This window comes from Podarcis liolepis (genome assembly GCF_965112155.1).
Source record: "Podarcis liolepis genome assembly, chromosome: 1".
Lineage (NCBI taxonomy): Eukaryota > Metazoa > Chordata > Lepidosauria > Squamata > Lacertidae > Podarcis > Podarcis liolepis.
In genome coordinates this window covers 17,092,074-17,113,208 of record NC_139554.1, presented here as the reverse complement: position 1 = coordinate 17,113,208, position 21,135 = coordinate 17,092,074, and the positions used below count along the sequence as shown (strand labels likewise).

Here is a 21,135-nt window from a genome sequence, read left to right as displayed (position 1 = left end):
AAAGTGATCAAAAACCAAGTAGAAGATAGTAATCCTGCATGTTAATCCAACATTTTTATTGCCATGGGATATTAGCATTACGCTCTTAATACAAAACAGTAAATCAACATAATGTCTTGTAAAGAGACCCATTAGCATGTTAGCTGGGTATTACTGCTCTGATAAACTTTGAAGATATATTTGTTATTAAAATGTGCTAAAAATAATGACTATAACGCTGATAACTTTTGATTAATGGGATATCTTGATTATCCTGAAACCCAAAGTATAATTACAAGTTGTAATTCCCACCATCTATTCAAATGTTGTGGAAATTAAATGTCTTATTATTTCCGACCTTTATTACAATGATTTGTTATTGTTGTCTTATATGAACTAGCCAGAGAAGGGGAACCTGTGGCTCTACAGATTTTCCCATCAACCACATCCAAAATGGCCAATGGTCAATGGACTTTCCATACCTCTAAGGATGGATGGATAAGCCTATTTGTTCTCTGTGTCACTTTTGCATGTGTTCATTCGTAATTCTGTTCCATTCCCTTTCCACATTCATTTGCAGTTTATAAAACATATGTGTGAAGGTTTTCAAAGTATTTCTTATAAAAATTGAAATAGGCATTTCTAAATGTATTTTATCGAAGCAAGCATTTCTAAACATATTTTATCTCAAAGTATTCATTTTAAAACATATTCCTGCTTTTTGCTGAGCTGAGAACTACACTGCAACATTTGCTGAAGTTTGATATATGATGGGCAGCACTGTTGTGATCTGTGCACCATTGTGAAATGTGCAGATCAAGTCATTCATATTGAAATTTGCAAAGGTCTGTTTCCTCCAGCCTTCCTATACGCTTCTGATAGCAATTCACTTCATGGGAGCCTGTCTTAACTCTTGAACACTGTGGTTTGCAAACCAACCACTTGGATTCAGACCTACGCAGACTGATTGTGACCATCTGAACTCTGATTTTCACTAAAGTAAAGCTGGGCTGAGATTTAAACTAAACAGATACGTGGTTTAGGAGCGAGGGGCACCCTGTAAATAAAAGATGTCCTCTAAAAACTCTGCTGGGTTCACCGATTGCCTTATATACGGTATATAAAACTAATGCCTTGCTATGTGTGAATATGTAGAATCTTACTTCCAATTTCAGTCCACAGAGTCACCGTCATAATTCCATAGCAAAGTTATTTAATAGTAAGGGCATCAGGCAACTACTAAAGCTGCATTGCTTTTGTGGAGATGAAATATAAAGTATAGATGGCTGATAAGTGATAAGATTGTTTCTTGAACTAGCCGAGGATGATAAATGTGGCAACAGAAATCTTTCATGATCAGTTCCAGCGTTTTCAGGAAATTTTCAGGAAATTGTGCCTGCCACACACTAATTTATTGCCTTTAATATAGTTTCAGAATGCAAGGTTCTCTCCTTTTACTTTAAATCCAGTCTTGCAAGCTAGTCTAGACGAGATGTTTGGAACACTTAGCCTGTCCAAATTTGAAATACAAGCTTAAACTGCCGTTGCCAAAGGAAGAAGACAAGGTGATTGGAAGCCCGAGACCAATTATTTGGGTTCCCTTGACTCTTGCCCCTTGTGACCAATGAAACCTGCCTGGTCTAGGTTATGTGTGCTCTTCAGAACACCATATCAGGGCACCATATTGGTGAACCCTGCTCTGCACTGGTTCTGGATGATGGGCTTCTTCCTGAAGTGCGGAAGGAAATGTTATTTCATACATATTCTGAAATATTTGAATAATTGCAGGTTGGTCTCAAATTAACCACTCCCTCTTTAATTTTATTTTTTATAAAAAAACCCAAGGTGAATAAGTTGGCTGTGGTATGACTGCTTAATGAATTCCAGTGTAAGATAGACTTCCTGGAACATGCCAGCTGGGCTTTCGGGAAGGTGTCAGTACAGAGACAGCATTGCTTTACCTCTTTGGCGATCTGCATCTAGACATGGACAGAGGGCATGTAACTGTGTTCAATCTTTTCAGTCTCAGCATTTGACATGCTTTGCCACCTAATCCTTCTGAACTGTCTGAGATTGATGGGAAATGGGGACACCACTAATAATACACTAGCTGGGATCCTAACTAGTGCTCCATGGATGAAGGACTCCTTTTCTACATGGAGGAACCTGGAGTCCAGTGGAGGCATTTTTCATTGACCCACCCTTCCCCATGCAGACCCCCACATTGCCCCTCAGTATCCTCAAGAGCTTCCCCCAACACCCTGGAACAGATTTTCAAGGGGGCAAAGGGGGAAGGGGAGAGGGGCGAAAAATGCCCCCCCCTTCTGCTGGTCTGGTTTGTGGAATTACACCCATGGGATGCACCCACCAGTGGAACCTTAGTTAGGATCCAAGCCATATTTCTGTCAAAATGTGCATCCGTGTGTCACAGTGTGTATGTTCTCATGTATTTCGTTTTATATTTATATGCCACCTTTGCAACAAGGAGGCCAAGGTGGCGTACATACAGTAGTTCTCCTCCCCATTTTATCCTCACAACAACCCAGTGAGGTAGGTTAGGCTAAGAGACAACGAGTGGTCCAGGGTCACCCAGTGAGCTTTGTTGCTGAGCGGGGATTGGAACCCTGGTACCCTCGGGTCTTAGCCCAGCATTCGAACCACTGCTCCCCACTGGCACTCCCTTGTGTTTGGTTGCAGGCAAACACAGGGCTGCACAAAAGGCTCTTTCACGAATACTGCTGAATATGTATGTTGTTGTTGTTTAGGCGTTTAGTCGTGTCCGACTCTTCATAACCCCATGGACCAGAGCACGCCAGGCACTCCTGTCTTCCACTGCCTCCCGCAGTTTGTTCAAACTCATGCTGGTAGCTTCGAGAACACTGTCCAACCATCTCGTCCTCTGTCGTCCCCTTCTCCTTGTGCCCTCCATCTTTCCCAACATGAGGGTCTTTTCCAAGGAGTCTTCTCTTCTCATGAGGTGGCCAAAGTATTGGAGCCTCAGCTTCAGGATCTGTCCTTCCAGGGAGCACTCAGGGCTGATTTCCTGAAGAATGGATAGGTTTGATCTTCTTCTTGCAGTCCATGGGACTCTCAAGAGTCTCCTCCAGCACCATAATTCAAAACTGAATAAGAGCTGTTTGACAGTGGAGTGGTCTCCCTCGGGAGGTTGTGGACGCTCTTTCCTTGGAGGTTTCTAAACAGAGGCTGAAAGGCCATATGTCATGGATGCTTTAGCTGAGATTTCTGTATTGCAGGGGGTCGGACGAGATGACCCGGGGGTCTCTTACAACTTTACAATGCTATGACTCTAAGACCTGTTTCTGGTGCTAATTGAATGTGGTTATCTACCACTTTTATGTATGTCGTCCAGATAGGAACTACATCTAGCTTTGTCATCTTCATATGTTTTGTGCAGTTGTAGCCCAGGAGAGGATCTTCTCTGTATAGAATTTCCTCCTCACAGAGACTCATCTGGCATTGCAGGGGGTTGGACCAGATGGTCCTTGCTGTCCCTTCCAAATCTATGATTCTGTTGCTATTGGTGTCGATAGACTTCCTTCTGCAGAATAGCCCCGTGTCCTCCTGGTTGCCAGATATTCTATGGCTCTGAATAACGTTCCATCTTGAATGGTGTGCCGAGGCCATTTCCCACTTCCCGTTATAAACACAACTAATGTGGCTGCTTCACTTCCGAGCAGTTTCTTCATTTTAGCCGTTTGCATTCCAAGATGCAAAAGTGTTGCTTCCTAATGATACTCTCAAAGAGCTCTTAAAGTGACCGATCAGAAGCCACTGCTATTCCCTGTTGGCCCTTGCTGCAGTTGGTCGGCTCATCTTTTTTTAAGTTCATTGTATTTTCCTTTTAGGTTTGGGATGCTGTGGATCGGGGCCGTTGCTTGAAAACATACCTTTGCCACACCTGTGCCGTTCGAGCTGCCCAGTGGACCCCCTGTGGGAGAGGTGTTCTCAGCGGAGGGTTTGATTCTATGCTTCATTTAACCGATATTGAAACAGGTAAATGTTAATATAGGTATGTGTTTTGGCTTGCATGTGAAATACTATTTTCATACTACATGGAACATTCTGGGGCTTAAAATGTTATTTTAAAAGGTATTCAGGTCCTTAGAAAGTTTAGTTATTTTTAGTCAGTTTTAGTATTTTAACTTTTGTATGTTTTAAAGTAGAGTCGCAAACCTTTCTTGATTTTACTGTTTTACCTTCTATAAACTGCTTTCAGGTTTTTAAAAATCAAGCGGTGAATAAATTTTATGAATGAATAAGTAAAACACGGGAAAAAGGGCCAAACTACACATGACAGTAGTAAATGCATATTTGCATCTAAGGTGCAGCTTTTAAAAAATGCAAATTGAATCCGCTTTTTATTGGCTGGGTGGGGGGCAAGGTGAAATGTTAATTAATTGGATCAGAACAGTTATAGAAGGGAGATTTCATCATTTTCTTCAGTGCTTGGTTCCAAAGAAATTCCCTCCTTGGGAGGTAATCTCCTTTAAGCACTAGTGAGTGTCCTCTGCCTTCAGAGCGAATTCCAGCTTCAGAAGACAAATTTTCTTTGAGACATTAGCAAGAGAGGAAAGAGTTAAATTCCCCTCTCCACATGCTTTGATTCTTTTAATTATCAGGCCCCCACCCCACCCCAGCTGCTGCAATCTGCATTCCCCCCCCCCAATATTGGATGCTAAGACACATTTACTGCTGTGTCTAGTTTGGCCCTAAGTTGTACTGAAATCAATAGGTCTTGCTTCCAAACAAGACTGTTAAGGACGGCCACTTAAGCGTTTAATTACTTCATCAATCTGTTTTTCTAGGAGGCCTTTTCTAACTTTCCGTGGTTTGTTTGTTTAGTTACTTCCAGTGGTTTCTAAACTAATTCCTCCCATGCAAGCTTGACTGTTACATTAATGCTGGAGTTGCTCTGTCCCAACTCCTAGCAGTTCGAAAGCATGCCTGTGCGCAAGTAGATAAATAGGTACTGCTGTGGCGGAAAGGTTTCCGTGTGCTCAGGTTTCCGTCACGGTGTTCCCATTGCACCATAAGTGGTTTAGTCATGCTGGCCACATGACCTGGAAAGCTGTCTGTGGACAAACGCCGGCTCCCTTGGCCTGAAAGTGAGATGAGCGCCGCACCCCATAGTCGCCTTTGACTGGACTTAACTGTCCAGGGGTCCTGTACCTTTTTAATGCTGGAGTGCAGGGGCATGGTGGCAATCCAAACTAAAGGATGGCTAGTAAGCCATGTTAATATTATGTGGCCCCCTCATAGTACCTTTATATTACAGGGCTGTGTGTAGATGTTTGAATTTTTAAAAGGGTAGGAATTTCTCTTGATTTCTTTTAGAAACCAGCCATGAAACGAGCCAAAATGAAGATTGCCTGAACATAATTTTTCAGCGTATGCAGTGATAATCAATTCTTTCAGTTTTGTTATGGCATGTGTTTTTAATACTTGCGGCTCCAAGGGCATGCCATACTCCGAATATAAAATCCATTAAATCTTACGTTGGAGTATTCACATTTCTGGGTTAATCAAGCTTTCATATTACCACTTACGAGTTTTATGGATCCGCTTTGCTTGTAGTTCGGTGGGAGAGCGAGTAATGTACCGAAACTTTCTTTTCAGACAAGCCCATTTCTGCATTGTGTCTTTGGGTCATTTTCCTTCTCGCAGCCGCATTTCTCTGGTATTTTCTTTCTTGCTGTCATTATAGCGCAACGCCAATTGTAACTGAAGCTAATGGACTGAGTTCCCCGTGCTCGGAGCAGTGTACCCAGTGGCTTCTGTTGTTAGTGGATGCTGGAGACAAAAGTAAAAAATTGGCAGCTGCTTTTCTAAGCTGTATGGCCTTTATCTGCGCGTAAAGCATCAAGTGTCATACAAATTTGTTTTTGTATATGCCCTTCAGGAAGCACAGTGCACTTTATTATGTAAGATATGAAGTCAATTTAAAGCTGTTGTTACGTGAATTAACAAGCAAATTGGCACATGTGGAGAATTAGTTCCTTGGGTTGGCTCTAGGCAGATTTTTGAACCATCATCATTATCATCACTATTATTATTATTATTATTATTATTATTATTATTATTATTATTATTTGCACCCCACCCATCTGACTGGGTTGCCCCAGACACTCTGAGTGGTTTCCAGCATATACAGAAACATAATAAAACATTAAACATTAAAAGCTTCCTGATACAGGACTGAGACTTCCTAATAATAATAATAATAATAATAATAATAATAATAATAATATTTCATTTATATCCCTCCCTCCCCAGCTGAAGCCGGGCTCAGATACAGGACAGATGAGATGTATGCATGGGTATTCCTATCTAAAGGTTGGAAAGATAGGCCAAGAATAATAATAGAATCATTGAACTGTAGAGCTGGAAGGGACCCTGAGGATTATCTAGTCCAACCCCCTTCAATGCTGGAATAAGCAGCTGTCCCATATGGGGATTGAACCTGCAACCTTGGTGTTATCAGCACCATGCTTTAAGCAACTGAGCTATCCCGTCTGACTAAAGAGAATAAAGACTTCTTTGCTGCTGGCCTAAAGGATGGGATTAGATCTAATGGGTTCAAGTTACAGGATGGCAGATTTCAGTTGAACATTAGGAGACACTTGTTAATGGTAAAAACAGTTTGTCAATGGAAGCAATATCTTGGGGTGGTGACCGGGGAGGTCTTGAAGCAGAGGCTGGACAGCCATCTCATGGGGCTTCTCTAGGTTTGGATTTTATGCATAGAAGAGGAAGTTGGACAAGCTTGCCTACAAGGCTCTATCAAACTATTATCATCCTGCCTGGAAAGGGACAACTATAGCACAGTGGTAAATCACATAAAGTGTATGCATCATAAAGAAGGCTGATCGCCGAAGAATTGATGCTTTTGAACTATGGTGCTGGAGGAGACTCTTGAGAGTCCCATGGACTGCAAGAAGATCAAACCTATCCATTCTTCAGGAAATCAGCCCTGAGTGCTCACTGGAAGGACAGATCGTGAAGCTGAGGCTCCAATACTTTGGCCACCTCATGAGAAGAGAAGACTCCCTGGAAAACACCCTGATGTTGGGAAAGATGGAGGGCACAAGGAGAAGGGGACGACAGAGGACGAGATGGTTGGACAGTGTTCTCGAAGCTACCAGCATGAGTTTGACCAAACTGCGGGAGGCAGTGGAAGACAGGAGTGCCTGGTGTGCTCTGATCCATGGGGTCACAAAGAGTCGGACACGACTAAACGACTAAACGACAACAACAACAACAGATCACATGCACTGCATGCAAAATGCCCCAGGATCAATCCCAGGCAACTCCAGATAAAACTGGGAATGACTTCTGCCTGAAACCTTGGAAGAGTTGTTGCCAGTCAGTGTTGACAATACTGAGCTAGGTAGACCAACTGACTGATTTGATCTAGGGCAGCTTTCTAAATCACTGGGTAAGTAAGACTGCGCCGAGGTTCTGTAAGATAGGCAGGTGAGAATAAGTGGTGCTCGGAATCAACCCCGCCTGAAGAAGCAGCTTTCAACGTCATATTAAAATGTTTATATTTAAACAGGCATTTCAATTCATTGGCTTTTGACTGAATTTTACAAGATGCTTCCGTTTTATATAGCTTGGGAATTTTTCAGTGTATTATCATGCATCTGTTATGTGCGTGTGTGTAAGAGAGAAAGACACACACAGAGAGAAGCAGGTTCAAACAACACAGCCAGTTTACTCTGAACACCTCCCTTTTTCCTTTCTTGTTTATTGTTACTCTGCATTTCTCACCGATACGTCAGTAGCGCTTTCAGTAAAAGAAAAAATCGGAACAAGAACAACCCAGCTTGTTACTGGAATCCAAATTGGGTGCATTCTCACTTGAAAAACATGAAGCCAGCTGTACAGATTAGAGCAGCCTTATTTCACTGAACCGTTCATTCACCTCTCTCCACTGCTCTTCACCAGCGCGGAGCTTATTTCAGCGTTTGATTAACTTCGCTTAGATGTCTTCCATCCACGGCTTCATGAGCAAACTTTTCTCCCTTAATTACTTTTTCCACGCAGGCTTGGAGGAATTGTTCCTTGCTCAGGCCTCCGCAGCACTTCAGGCCCGTGGACTGATGGAGTCCTTCTCCCTCTTCTGCCACTTGTGTGGAGAAGGTTGAAGTGCCTCCTTTGCTTGGAACCCTTCCGTGCTTTCTGGGGACAAGCAAGGTCCTACCTTGCAGGGCTGGCATCAAGGGCTTGGTGTGGTTGGGCATCTGCTGAGGGCCAAGCCTCGTGGTGTGATGGGAGCACTGACAGGAACCCTCTGAACCATTTCCTCTTCCACCATTTCCTTCTCTTCCTCTTCCTCCTTTTCACCCTTGCAACCTGCTTGATGGTGGGAAGCAGGAGGAGGAGGAGATGCCATTGCCTGCTTGCCTATTGGTTCCCTGCCTGGCAAGCAAGTGATATGTGTGTGTGTGTATCTATATCTATATCTATATCTATATCTATATCTATATCTATATCTATATCTATATCTATATCTATATCTATATCTATATCTATATCTATATCTATATCTATATCTCTATAATCATAGAATTGTAGAGTTGGAAGGGACCCCAAGTGTCATCCACCCTCCAGAGCAGGAGAAAACAAGCTTGTTCCATCTTCCACTGACAACCCTTTATATATTGGAAGTTTGCTATCGTATCTCGTTGCAGTCTCCTCTTTTCCAGGCAAAAACATGCCCAACCATTCCCCAGTTGGGGCAACTGACTAAAATCATAGAATCATAGAATCATAGAGTTGGAAGAGACCACAAGGGCCATCGAGTCCAACCCCCTGCCAAGCAGGAAACACCATCAGAGCACTCCTGACATATGGTTGTCAAGCCTCTGCTTAAAGACCTCCAAAGAAGGAGACTCCACCACACTCCTTGGCAGCAAATTCCACTGTCGAACAGCTCTTACTGTCAGGAAGTTCTTCCTAATGTTTAGGTGGAATCTTCTTTCTTGTAGTTTGGATCCATTGCTCCGTAAACGGTTGTAAACGGTTCTAATTTTGGTTCCTCTGTTTCATTTTTGTTGGGTTGGTGTTGGTTAAATGTTTGGTTGGGGTTGGCAGTTACTTTAATTTGGGTATAGCTGTAAACTGTATTATTGTTGTTGTTGTTGTTGTTGTCGTCGTTGATTTTTATTGATTTATTGGTTGGTTTGTTGCTTGTATGGGATATCTTGTTTTTAAATGTTTGACGATTCGTTGTGTTTTATATGTTGTAAGCCACCCAGAGTGGCTGGGAAAACTCAGCCTGATGGGTGGGATATAAATTAAATTATTATTGTTCTTATTTAGTCCAACCCCTTGCAGTGCAGGAATCTCAACTAATGCACCCATGGCAGCAGTGGCGGACTTTGCGGGCCTCAAACTTCAGCATCGCCCTGTGCGACACCAAAATCCAGCATTCCTCTGCCTCTCTTGCTTCATTCTAAACGATAGTTGCGACATCCCCTGCGGCGATCCTGAAGCTCCAGGCCCAGTGTGACCAGAGTAGTCCTACTCCCCTAAATCCGTCTCTGATGGCCGATGGGCACCCAACCTCTGCTTAAAAACTTCCAGTGAAGTACAGTGGTACCTCTAATTGCAGACATCCGTTCTGGGGTGCCTTTCGCACCCCGAAAAGTCTGCGGAGCGCGATAGAGCATTTCTGCGCATTCGCGAAGCGCACAAAAGCGTTCTGCGCGTGTGCGCACAGCGAAACCCGGAAATATACACTTCCGGGTTTGCCGCATTTGCAACCTCAAAAGCCGCAATGTGAAGCAAACGCAACAAGAGGTATGACTGTAGAGTCCACCAGCTTCTGTTGGGATACTGCCCGGGAGACAAAGGCCATCATGCCCCCAAGCCGTCTCCGTTGCAATCCATCGACCTCCCGTAGATAACGCAGTATCAGTCAATTAGCGACACGAAGCCTCAGAAATAGCTTGCCACATTCCAGAGCTCGTGCACGCTCTTATCAGCAGAGTTCGCACAGCGAAAGATGCATGCAGGAGAGCATTATTTACAAGTTTATTCAGAACAAAGAAAAAACATGACTGCCTGCTTCAGTGTCTCAGACACAGAGAGAGAAAACGAAAGCACATACAAAACATAAACTTCCTGTGAACAGGAAATACGCAGACTCTGTGACTCACAAAGCCTGCTCCCTTTTAAGGTGGAACGGAAATATCCTAACAGCTTCCACGGAGCCCATTCCACTCTTGAATAGCTCTCACCGTCAGAAGGTTCCTCCTGGTTTTTAGTCGGAACCTCCTGTCCTGTAACTTGTAGCCACTGGTTCAGGTCCTGCCCTCCAGAGCAGGAGAAAACAAGCTAGCTCCATCCTCCACGTGACACCCTTTGCACAAAGCCTAGGTTCCGCTTTCCCAGCATGTAATTTTACATATTATTATTTTAGTCATTTTTGAGCATGTTGGTAACTCCTGAAGCTCAGCGAAACCCGGCATGCTAATGTAGTTTTGAAATTTATGTTTATGTGTTGTGGCATTTGCATAACAGCGAACATTTTTAATTAAACTGCCGTCTCTTTGTCACAAAGGAAACAATGCCATTGCACCTGCAGATTGCTGGGGCGGGGGGAATCTTGTTATTTGGAATCAAAGACTTGTAGGATTGGAAGGGATCCTGTGGGTCATGTAGCCCAAACCCCTGCAATGCAGGAATCTCAACTAGCGCATCCATGACATCTCTCCACCCAACCAGGACAGATGGCCATTTGCCTGCCATGAATGCAGTGTTCTGATTATCGCAACTGAACTGCCACTCTGGGATGATTTAAAAGCACTTTCTTTTGTGCACTGCAGATTGCCTAACATTATATTACATTAGAGTTCATGAATTAAATATAAATGCATGCCCGTCATAGATTTCTTGGGTCTAGATTTAAGAGGGAAATGTAGGTTACTTAAAGGTAAAGGTAAAGGTAAAGGACCCCTGACAGTTAAGTCCAGTCGCGGATGACTCTGGGGTTGCGGTGCTCATCTCGCTTTACTGGCTGAGGGAGCCGGCGTTTGTCCGCAGACAGTTTTTCTAGGTCATGTGGCCAGCATGACTAAGCCGCTTCTGGCGAAACCAGAGCAGCGCACGGAAATGCCGTTTACCTTCCCACCGGAGCGGTACCTATTTATCTACTTGCACTTTGACGTGCTTTTGAACTGCTAGGTTGGCAGGAGCAGGGACCAAACAACGGGAGCTCACCCTGTCGTGGGGATTCGAACCGCTGACCTTCTGATCGGCAAGCCCTAGGCTCAGTGGTTTAGACCACAGCGCCACCTGCTTACTTACTAGGTTACTTAGAGCTTGCTTTATGACTTTGCTTCATTTCTCCCCATTTGTATCCCACTTCAAGTGCTGCTTTAAAACAGAGAATGCCCAGATAAGTAAATTAGTCCAGAATCTGAAGAAGCCCTGTAGTTTTAATGGTGCTCAAGGTGCAGACAGAGATTTTCCTTATGCGCCCAATAATTAGGATTAAAAGTGGAGCCATCCATATCACTTCCACTTCTAGAAGGCAAAGCCATACTTTTCCTTCAATGGCCAGGGGCAGGGAACTTGTGACCCTCCAGATGTTGCTGGACTAAAGCTCCCATTATCCCTGAGCATTATCCCATTATCCCTGGGGCTGATGGGAGCTGTAGTTCAACAACATATGGAGAGCCATGGGTTCCCCACCCTTCATTAAGGCACAGGACAGCAGAACCTTCTTTGTGGTTTTCCTAGCAAATTCTGTTCAGCCACTTCATTTTTTTAAAAAAAGATTGTATTAAAACTTCTGGAGCCACTGCATGCAAAATGCGTGCTAAACTATTGAGTTATGGCTGCTCAACATAATTTAAATGATGATTTTAATGTGTTAACTGTTAAGTTGTGGGTGAACATATCAGATGACACAGCAATTCTTCAAACAGCTCTTGTTTCTTCACAGCCAGAACAGGACTGGGCTGAAGGGTTCAGCCAACCTGCTTGTCAGGGAACTGACATCGGAAGGAAGGGAGGTGGAAGGGCTCACACAGGTTGGGAGAGACTCAGCAGCTGAAGAGGGAACCAGCAGGGGGAGAGGAGGTGAGCCGAGGGAGGTGGAAGGGCTCACACAGGTTGGGAGAGACTCAGCAGCTGAAGAGGGAACCAGCAGGGGGAGAGGAGGGGAGCCGAGGGGAAGTGAGCAGGAGGGATGGCTCAGAGACACTTCCAGCGAAAACAGTGGGGAGGTTTCAGGACCTCCTGTAGGGACACCCACTCCTCGCCGGAAACTGCCACGTCGTGAGTCCAGGAGACGCGTTTCCGTTAAGGAGCTTCTATGCTGGAAGCGCTTCCGCAGACAGCCACTGTCAGACTCTACGAGTGATTAGAGCAGACATGTTTGAGGAGCTCTGTCACACACAGAGGTTTGTGGAGCCGCACAAACTCTGAGGGAGCACGATTTTACGCACAAGCAGCTAATCATCCCATCACAGCAGTCTGACAGTCTCTGTACGCTGCCTGTGCAGGAGAAAGCATCATGAGCGACCCGACCGGAACCGGAGGAGCAGGGGCTGGAGCTGGTCCAAGCTTGGAAGAAAGATACCGAGCGTTGGAAGTCCAACTTGCGCTGCAGACGGCGAGGCTTGAGGAGAGAAGGGCTCAGGATGCAGACACGAAGGGGAGAGCCACCCAGTTCCCCAGAAAGGTACCTGGATTGGTGCAGAAGTTTGGGGGGGACCCCAAGGACTACCATGCCTTTAGGACAGAGATGCAATATGCCCTTAATGTGCAGTTTGATGAGTTCCCTGATGAGGAATCGCGAGTTGCGTTCGTGATTGGGCATCTTGAGAAGGGCGCGAGGGATTGGGTTCGACCCCTGATGGCAACGCACAATGACGTCTTAAAGGACACTATGAAATTCTTTCGTGCAATGGATATCATGTTTTCCAGCGATATTGAGGAAGGGTTGGTGCGCAGACAGTTAATGGCTTGCAAGCAGGGAACCCGATCTGTCCGTGAGTACTGGACTGAGTTTACCATGCTGGTTCACAGATTGGGGTGGGATTTATCGGCGGCACCCATTCAGATGCTATTTGAAGAAGGTCTTTCTTCGGCTGTGAAAGACGAACTGTCCCGGAGCCCCAGGGCGGTGTCTATGGATCAGCTGACCAAATCTGCGCTGACCATAGGAGCGCGCCAGGAGGCAAGAGCCTTGGAGAGGCGGGAAGGGAGAGGGGAACGTTGGAAGGAGTTCCGCATTCCAGACATTCCTGAGCCAGCTTTCCCGCCGGCAGAGCCGATGGAAATTGGAACAGCGCGCGCGCGCGCAGTTTCAAAACCCAGTGAGGGGGCTAAGAAGGAGGGAAAGGGCGCCCGGAAATGCTATCTCTGCCAACAGCCAGGCCACTTTGCCAGAGTCTGCCCCCAGAGGAAGGAATGGCAAGGGATGGTGGGAGCTGTTGAGGGAGGAGAGCAGGGGGAAACGGAGCAGGTAAAAGCCAACGCCTGGTTGCCACAGTCGGGGCACTGCAGCCAGGCCAAAGAGCAGTGAAAGTGCCCGTGCCAGAAGCTCCTCAACCTGCTCTAGTGATTGAAGTGTCGCTAGAGCTGCAAAATGGACACCCCTTAAAAATAAAGGCGCTGTTGGACTCAGGCAGCTCTTGCAATTTTATGAGCAAGGAGTTTGCTGCTGAACACCAGATACAGACGATCCCTTTAAGCAACCCCCTGCAGGTGACCACGATCGATGGCAGGGAGTTGTTGGGAGGAGGAGTCAGCTTGCAGACCGTCCCAATGATAATGAGGGTGGCAAGGCACACAGAACTGATAGCGTTTAATGTGGCCACCTTGGGAGGCGCTCCCATTATTTTGGGAATGAGCTGGCTAGCACTACATGATCCGCTGGTGGGCTGGCATCAAAGAGTGGTTTCCTTTGGTTCAGCACATTGCTTAGAACACTGCAAAGGGGAAAAGGGTTCAGCAGGGGCCCAAGCCTCCCTAGCAGGGACTGAAGTAATGGAGAAGGTGAAGGTACCACCCCAGTATGCAGATCTCAGCGACGTGTTCAGCGAGAAGGAAGCTGACCAACTACCCCCGCATAGGCCCTTTGATTGCCAGATCAATTTACTCCCTGGAGCACAGCTTCCTGTAGGCAAGTTGTATGCCATGTCAGACAGAGAAATGCAGGAGCTGCGAGAGTTCATTGACAAGAACCTGAAGAGAGGCTTCATCAGAGAGTCCAAAGCAGCGGGGGGTAGCCCAGTGTTTTTTGTGGATAAAAAGCACACGGACAAGCCGAGACTTGTATGCGATTTCCGGCGGTTAAATGCAGTGACAGAACCAGTCGCTTTCCCTATGCCCAGGATTGATGATATTTTGACCAGGGTGCGGAAGGGAAAGATTTTTACAAAGCTGGATCTAAGGGGGGCGTACAACCTGATACGTATAAGGAAAGGGGATGAATGGAAAACCACCATGTTCACCCCTTTGGGGGCATTTGAATATCTCGTTATGCCTTTTGGATTACAAGCAGGCTCAGCGTGCTTTCAATCTTTTATGAACCACGTACTGGGTCCTCTGCTCTACAAGAATTGCGTGGCCTTCCTAGATGATGTGTTGGTGTATTCGGAGAATGAGGAGCAACATGTGAGAGACGTCAGAGAAGTGTTGAGCAGGGTGCAAGCCAACAGGCTGTGGGTGAAACTGGAGAAGTGTCAGTTTCATACCAAGGAGGTGGAATTCCTGGGGTACCTCCTGTCAGACAAGGGATTGGCCATGGATCCCGGCAAGGTTCAGGCAGTGCTGGAATGGAAAACACCCAAAACCAAGAAGGACGTGCAGAGGTTCCTAGGGTTTGGAAACTTTTATCGTAAGTTCATCCGAAATTTCGCCCACCTGACGGCGCCCATTACGGACTGTCTCAGCAGTAAAAAGAAGTTTGTTTGGACTGCGGAGGCGGAGCGAGCGTTTGAGGAACTGAAAAGGGCCTTCGCCTCTGAAGGACAACTTCTGCATGTGGATTTACAAAAAAAGCTGAGGGTCGAAACAGACGCATCTGACAGAGCCATAGGGGCGGTGCTTCTTCTTCTGCAGCCAGGGAAGGAGGAGTCAGAGTGGCGACCGTGTGCCTTCTTTTCGCGAAAGTTGAACAAATCCGAGAGGAACTACACGGTGTACGACCGGGAACTTCTTGCCATTTATGAGGCTTTCCGGAGATGGAGGCACCTGCTAATTGGTGCACAACATAAGGTGCAAGTGTGCACGGACCATAAGAATCTAGAGTATTGGAGAACTGCGCGAGTGCTCAACCAACGGCAGTTGAGATGGGCCCAGGAATTCTCCAAATTTAACTTTGAGATTTGTTACGTGCCAGGCCCAGAGAACGTTAGGGCGGACGCTCTCTCACGCAAACCTGAATATTTGGAGGGGGAGGGAGCACCCGAAGAGACCCATGTCATTCCAGAGGACCGCTGGGTGTGTGGGGCGGCATTGGTGGGGCAAAGGGAATTGGTAGAGGGAACGGTGCATGATGAATACGCCCAGGACAAACTCAGGGGTCTCAGGAGGGAGGGAGACAAACCCGGGGGTTTTGAGGAGAGAAACGGGGCGTTGTACTACAAGGGAGCGTTATATATACCTGAAGGTGAATTGAGGGAGAAGGTACTCAAGCAACTGCACGATAGCCCAACAGCAGGGCATTTTGGGCAACACAAAACCATGTGGCTGGTTACCAGGGAATTTTGGGTGGCCCAAGGTCAGGGAAGATGTGCGGGAGTATGTGAGAGGGTGTGACCAATGCCAACGAGCCAAGGGGGAGAGGCGGGCACCGGCAGGTTTATTAGAACCACTACCCACACCTGAAAGACCATGGGAAACAGTGGCAATAGATTTCATGACTGATCTGCCGAGGTCCAGAGGGAAAACAGCCATAATGGTTGTGGTAGACCTGTTAACCAAAATGGCCCACTTTATAGCCTGCTCACATGCGGTCACAGCAGAAGAAACCGCTAAATTGTTTGTAGAAAATGTGTTTAGGTTGCATGGCGCCCCCTTGAGGGTGGTTTCAGACCGAGGGAAACAATTTACTTCCAGGTTCTGGAGGAAGCTCATGAGCTTATTGCATGTAGAGGTTAATTTCTCAACTGCCCGGCATCCAGAAACCAACGGGCAGGCGGAAAGAGCTAATGGTGTCCTCCAGCAATATTTGAGGTGTTATGTGAATGACAGAGAGAATGATTGGGTGGAGAAGCTGGCGTTGGCAGAATTTGCCTACAACAATGCAGAGAACGTGTCCACGGGGATGAGCCCCTTTTTGGCTAATCATGGGTGCCATCCCCGAGCCTTCCCAGGGGGGGAAGGGGAGAACTGGAGCGTTCCAGCTGCAGAACAGTTTGTGGAAGAAATGGAAGCGATCCATCGCCAGCTCCAACTTAACTTAAACAGGGCTAAGGAGGAATATAAGAGGCAGGCAGACAAAAACAGAAGGGAAGGTGAAAGCATTAGGGTGGGGGACCAGGTGTGGCTGTCTACCCAAGGGTTACCATTCAAAGGGGGTTGTAAGAAGTTAAGACCCAAAAGGCTGGGCCCATTTGAAGTCACGCAGCAGGTCAACCCAGTGGCGTTCAGACTCCGGTTACCGAACCACATGAAGCTGCACCCAGTTTTCCACAGGTCGTTGCTGTCACCGTATAAAGGGGACAGAGAAGGGAGGGTCAATAGGGGACCAGCAATGGAGGAGAAGGAACACAGCTACCATGTAGCGGAGATTCTCGATTCCAGGTGGAAGGGAGATCAAGTAGAGTATTTGGTGATGTGGGAAGGGGAGCCGGAGTCGGAAAACACCTGGGTCATGGCAGAGGAGGTAGATGACGAGGTTTTAATAGAAACTTTTCATCAGAGATTCCCACGTAAACCTCAGCCAGTGGCGAGGTTCCGGAGGGAATACTTTGCCACCACCGACGAAGAAGAAGAGTTGGAGGGGTTCGTTGATTCCGAGGAGGAGGAGGATTCAGCGAGCCGGAACGAAGACCGATGGAGAGAAATGTTCGAGACGTCTGAAGATGAAGAGGATTCTTTTCGGGGTTTTAACTCCTCACCGCCCAGAGGAGAGAGTATGGGCGGGGGGGAAGGGGACCCTGGAGGGGAGGTGGATGTCAGGGAACTGACATCGGAAGGAAGGGAGGTGGAAGGGCTCACACAGGTTGGGAGAGACTCAGCAGCTGAAGAGGGAACCAGCAGGGGGAGAGGAGGTGAGCCGAGGGAGGTGGAAGGGCTCACACAGGTTGGGAGAGACTCAGCAGCTGAAGAGGGAACCAGCAGGGGGAGAGGAGGGGAGCCGAGGGGAAGTGAGCAGGAGGGATGGCTCAGAGACACTTCCAGCGAAAACAGTGGGGAGGTTTCAGGACCTCCTGTAGGGACACCCACTCCTCGCCGGAAACTGCCACGTCGTGAGTCCAGGAGACGCGTTTCCGTTAAGGAGCTTCTATGCTGGAAGCGCTTCCGCAGACAGCCACTGTCAGACTCTACGAGTGATTAGAGCAGACATGTTTGAGGAGCTCTGTCACACACAGAGGTTTGTGGAGCCGCACAAACTCTGAGGGAGCACGATTTTACGCACAAGCAGCTAATCATCCCATCACACTGCTTATATAGAGCTCAACTACAAAGCAACAGTAACAACTTTCTGTAACTATCCAATCACCGAACGTCACTTTCAATTCCTTATTTGCATATGTGGACCTGAGAGAAAACTATCTACAGTATCCCCCTGCTGGCCCAGGGTGAGAACTTCAGTACATAACATTAACAAATGAGGACTACAGCAATCTTTTGCAGTTCGTAATGCTGCTGTTCAGTATTTCAGCCTATCTGTTCCATTTCCCCCACCCTGTTTCTCCCCTCCCCTCAAAACAGTCAGCATTCTGTGGAAACTAAGCTCAGGTCCTCACTTCGGCTGTTTTGGGCTTCTTCCCCTTTTGGGTTGTTTTTTTTTGTAATATGTTTTATTTCTGCAAATTTTCAAGTTCCCCCAGACCTGCTCACACCTGCCTCTCGTGCACGGAAGATACTGTTTGGACTAGGTAGTAATAAGAATTTGCAAGGTGGCCTCTATTATTATTATTTTTAAAATACCTTCTGTCACTGCATATCACAGGAAACACTGCTTAGCCTACACTGGAAATCGGTCGTGTTCCATTGTTTCTGTAATTCTGGGAAGAACTATACCTTTGGGAAGAAAAGGGATTTTTATTGTGTAAAATGTGAAGAAATGTGATGGTAGTTACTCAAGCAGCCCACATCTGGAGAAAAGCTATAAATCATCAACTAGAACATTAGGTGCACGTTAAAAGTTTAAACAGTTTTTAATAATGTAGACAGATCTGCTGTGGAGTTGCCAACATATAAATGAGAACAGGACCTGACTTTATACTACGAAATTTTACTTAGGGGTGGGGAAACTGTCGTGAAAGGGCAGGGCTCTGAGGAAGGTGAAGAGGATCCCAGGAAGCGGTGTAGCCATGATTGGTACACACCAGGACAAGCTGAAGATGGGGAAGGGGAGGTGGGGACTTAGGACAGGGGTCAGCAAACTTTTTCAGCAGGGGGCCAATCCACTGTCCCTCAGACCTTGTGGGGGGGGGGGGCGGACAATATTTTGAAAAAAAATATGAACAAATTCCTATGGCCCACAAATAACCCAGAGATGCATTTTAAATAAAAGCACACATTCTACTCATGTAAAAACATGCTGATTCCTGGACCATCCATGGGCCGGATTGAGAAGGCAATAGGGCTGGATCCGGCCCTTGGGCCTTAGTTTGCCTACCCATGACTTAGGAGGTACTTAGCAGGCATCAGAGGACGTTGAAGGGGCAGCTGACAGTTCATGAGAGCTGGGGGACACATCTCCAGAACCAGAGGTACCCCTTCTCTGTGAATATGATAGGCTCTGAGGTGCCATGAACAGCGAGAAGTGCACTTAAGAGACTGAGACAGGTGAGAGAACACAGCCCAGCTTACTAGCCGAGCAGGTGAAGGTCAAGGGACTCCTTGGGTCAAATGCTTCATGCGGGGAGGGAGACACAGAATAAAATGGTGCGATCTTATGGGTGCTTCCTTAACTACCTGAGGAATCCCCAGGCATGTTAAGAAAAGACAGGGAAGAGTATTTTTGGGAAGCGTTAGCTCCTTGCCATAAGTTAGGAAACACTTCTTACATCCTCCCCTCCCCTCCACAGGCATAGATTTATAGAAAAACAAGGTTTTCTCATGCATAACGCAACCTCGTGTGTGTTATTCATCAGGATATAAAAGGGAATGGAAATTGTGAAAATGCATTTGGTTTCACACCTTGGAGTGAACTGTTTATTAACATCATTAATTTGATAAGTATAATGGCAATGAACAGGAGATAAAATTCAAATCCTTGTAGCTGAATTTCCTGTGGCATTAATTTACGGCCCTGGAAAGGTTGTTTACAAAGACGATTGGTATTAAGCCACAGGATTCTGTGAAGATTACCACATACAATTAAATTTAGAAAAGAGTGTCTCCATGGGAACAGCTAGTGCCTTACTTGAGAGGATATGCAAATCCTTATTTGCTTTGAGAGTAGAATTCTGTCTCCCTCCCCTATCCTAAATCAGCAACAAAATATGTTTTAATCTATTGTGGTTTCGCCAACAAAATGTATTGCGTGTTGTGCTGTTTTCTCAAAGCCCTAACAGTTGGAGAAAAGGCGACCAGGGCATTCATTCTAACAAGAGGGCTTTCTGACTCTTGTGGGAGACATTGCTGAGATGCGTTCAGTGGTTTGCTTCAGGATCATTTGTATAATTCCCCCAATTTAATCATTCCAAATGGGCAGCGTTTTCCCGAATTGCGTTAACACAATGGATGGCAGACTTAAACCAATAATTTCCAAACTTGGGTTTCCAGGTGTTTCTGGAGTACAGTTCCCATGATCCCTGACCTCTGCTCCTGCTAGCTAGGGATGATGGGAATCATAGTCCAAAAACAGCTGGACACCCAAGTTTGGCAAACTGGACTAAAGTATTGCCCAATGGCAACATGAACTGCTAAACCACAGTCTGTGTTACACTTCCTTTGTTTCATTTGAATGCGTTCTGGTGAAAGGACAAGTAGAAATTCAGAGCTGATCATTTTGTCTAATGCAGCCTTGGCCAACCTGATGCATAGCTGTCAACTTACAGATTTGAAAATAAGGGACCAGCAGCCTCAAAAATAAGGGATCAGCAGCCAAAATAAGGGATCAACAATTACTTTGATAAAATACATATTTTGTTGCGTGCAAATGGCTTTAGATACCTATTAGGTCCATAAATTACCATATAGCATATATTCAACACAAAAAAGCAACAATTTGTTGTTGACAAAGGACAGCTGGACATAGAAAGGGCCCCATTACCTTCAGTAGCTTATTTAAGGGACATCATCAATAAGGGACAGCAGCGGGACATGGCGCTGGGATAAGGGACTGTCCCGCCAAATAAGGGACACTTGACAGCTATGACCTGATGGCCTGTAGTTGTTTTGAACTACAGCTCTGATCAGCCCCAGTTAGCAAAGGCTGACTTATTCCCAACTCCCATCAGACATAAAGCTCCTGTTTTTTCCATGCTCATTCTCCTTTATCTCTGCTGAGCGGCGCTGCTCTGTTCTTCTCCCCTTTACTTTGCATGCTTTTTGCTGCGGTATCTTTTGCCGCGCATGCTGCCTCTCTAGCTGCCAAATCTCTTCCAGTTTGAGAATTCTTCTACATAAAGGAACAGGACTAAGTTTTGCTGCTTTCCTACTTCCTCTCCCTCCCCACTCAGTTCTTCCAGGCTAATGACTTTTTTTGAGAGATAAATTCTCCAGGGTGTCCCATTACAGATTATCTCATTTTCGTATTAAACTGCATTTTTGTTGTTGCTGCTAGGGAAATGATCCCACCCACCCTACCAAAGTAGCCTCATAACTGCAGTTTTGGATGCAATGCAGATGCACGTGCCACAACTGCTCATTGGATGGTGGCTGTGATATCAGCAAAGGAAAGGGATACATTTTCTCACCCTATACCTCTGCTAATTTAATTTAATTTTTCATTTTTCACATTATTTCTTTATTCAAAAAAATCTCCAGTAA

At 46.1% G+C, this 21,135-nt stretch overlaps 1 protein-coding gene across 5 annotated transcripts in view; it reads left to right on the top strand.

The window, feature by feature from the left end:
* WDR25 (WD repeat domain 25) overlaps window positions 1-21,135 on the top strand; it is a 99,151-nt gene that overhangs the window by 51,344 nt on the left and 26,672 nt on the right. For all 5 annotated transcript variants that reach the window (XM_083518984.1, XM_083518985.1, XM_083518987.1 and 2 more), the window contains one exon: window positions 3,846-3,993. In XM_083518984.1, coding sequence (XP_083375110.1) covers window positions 3,846-3,993 — 148 coding nt within the window. The remainder of the gene's footprint in view (window positions 1-3,845; window positions 3,994-21,135) is intronic.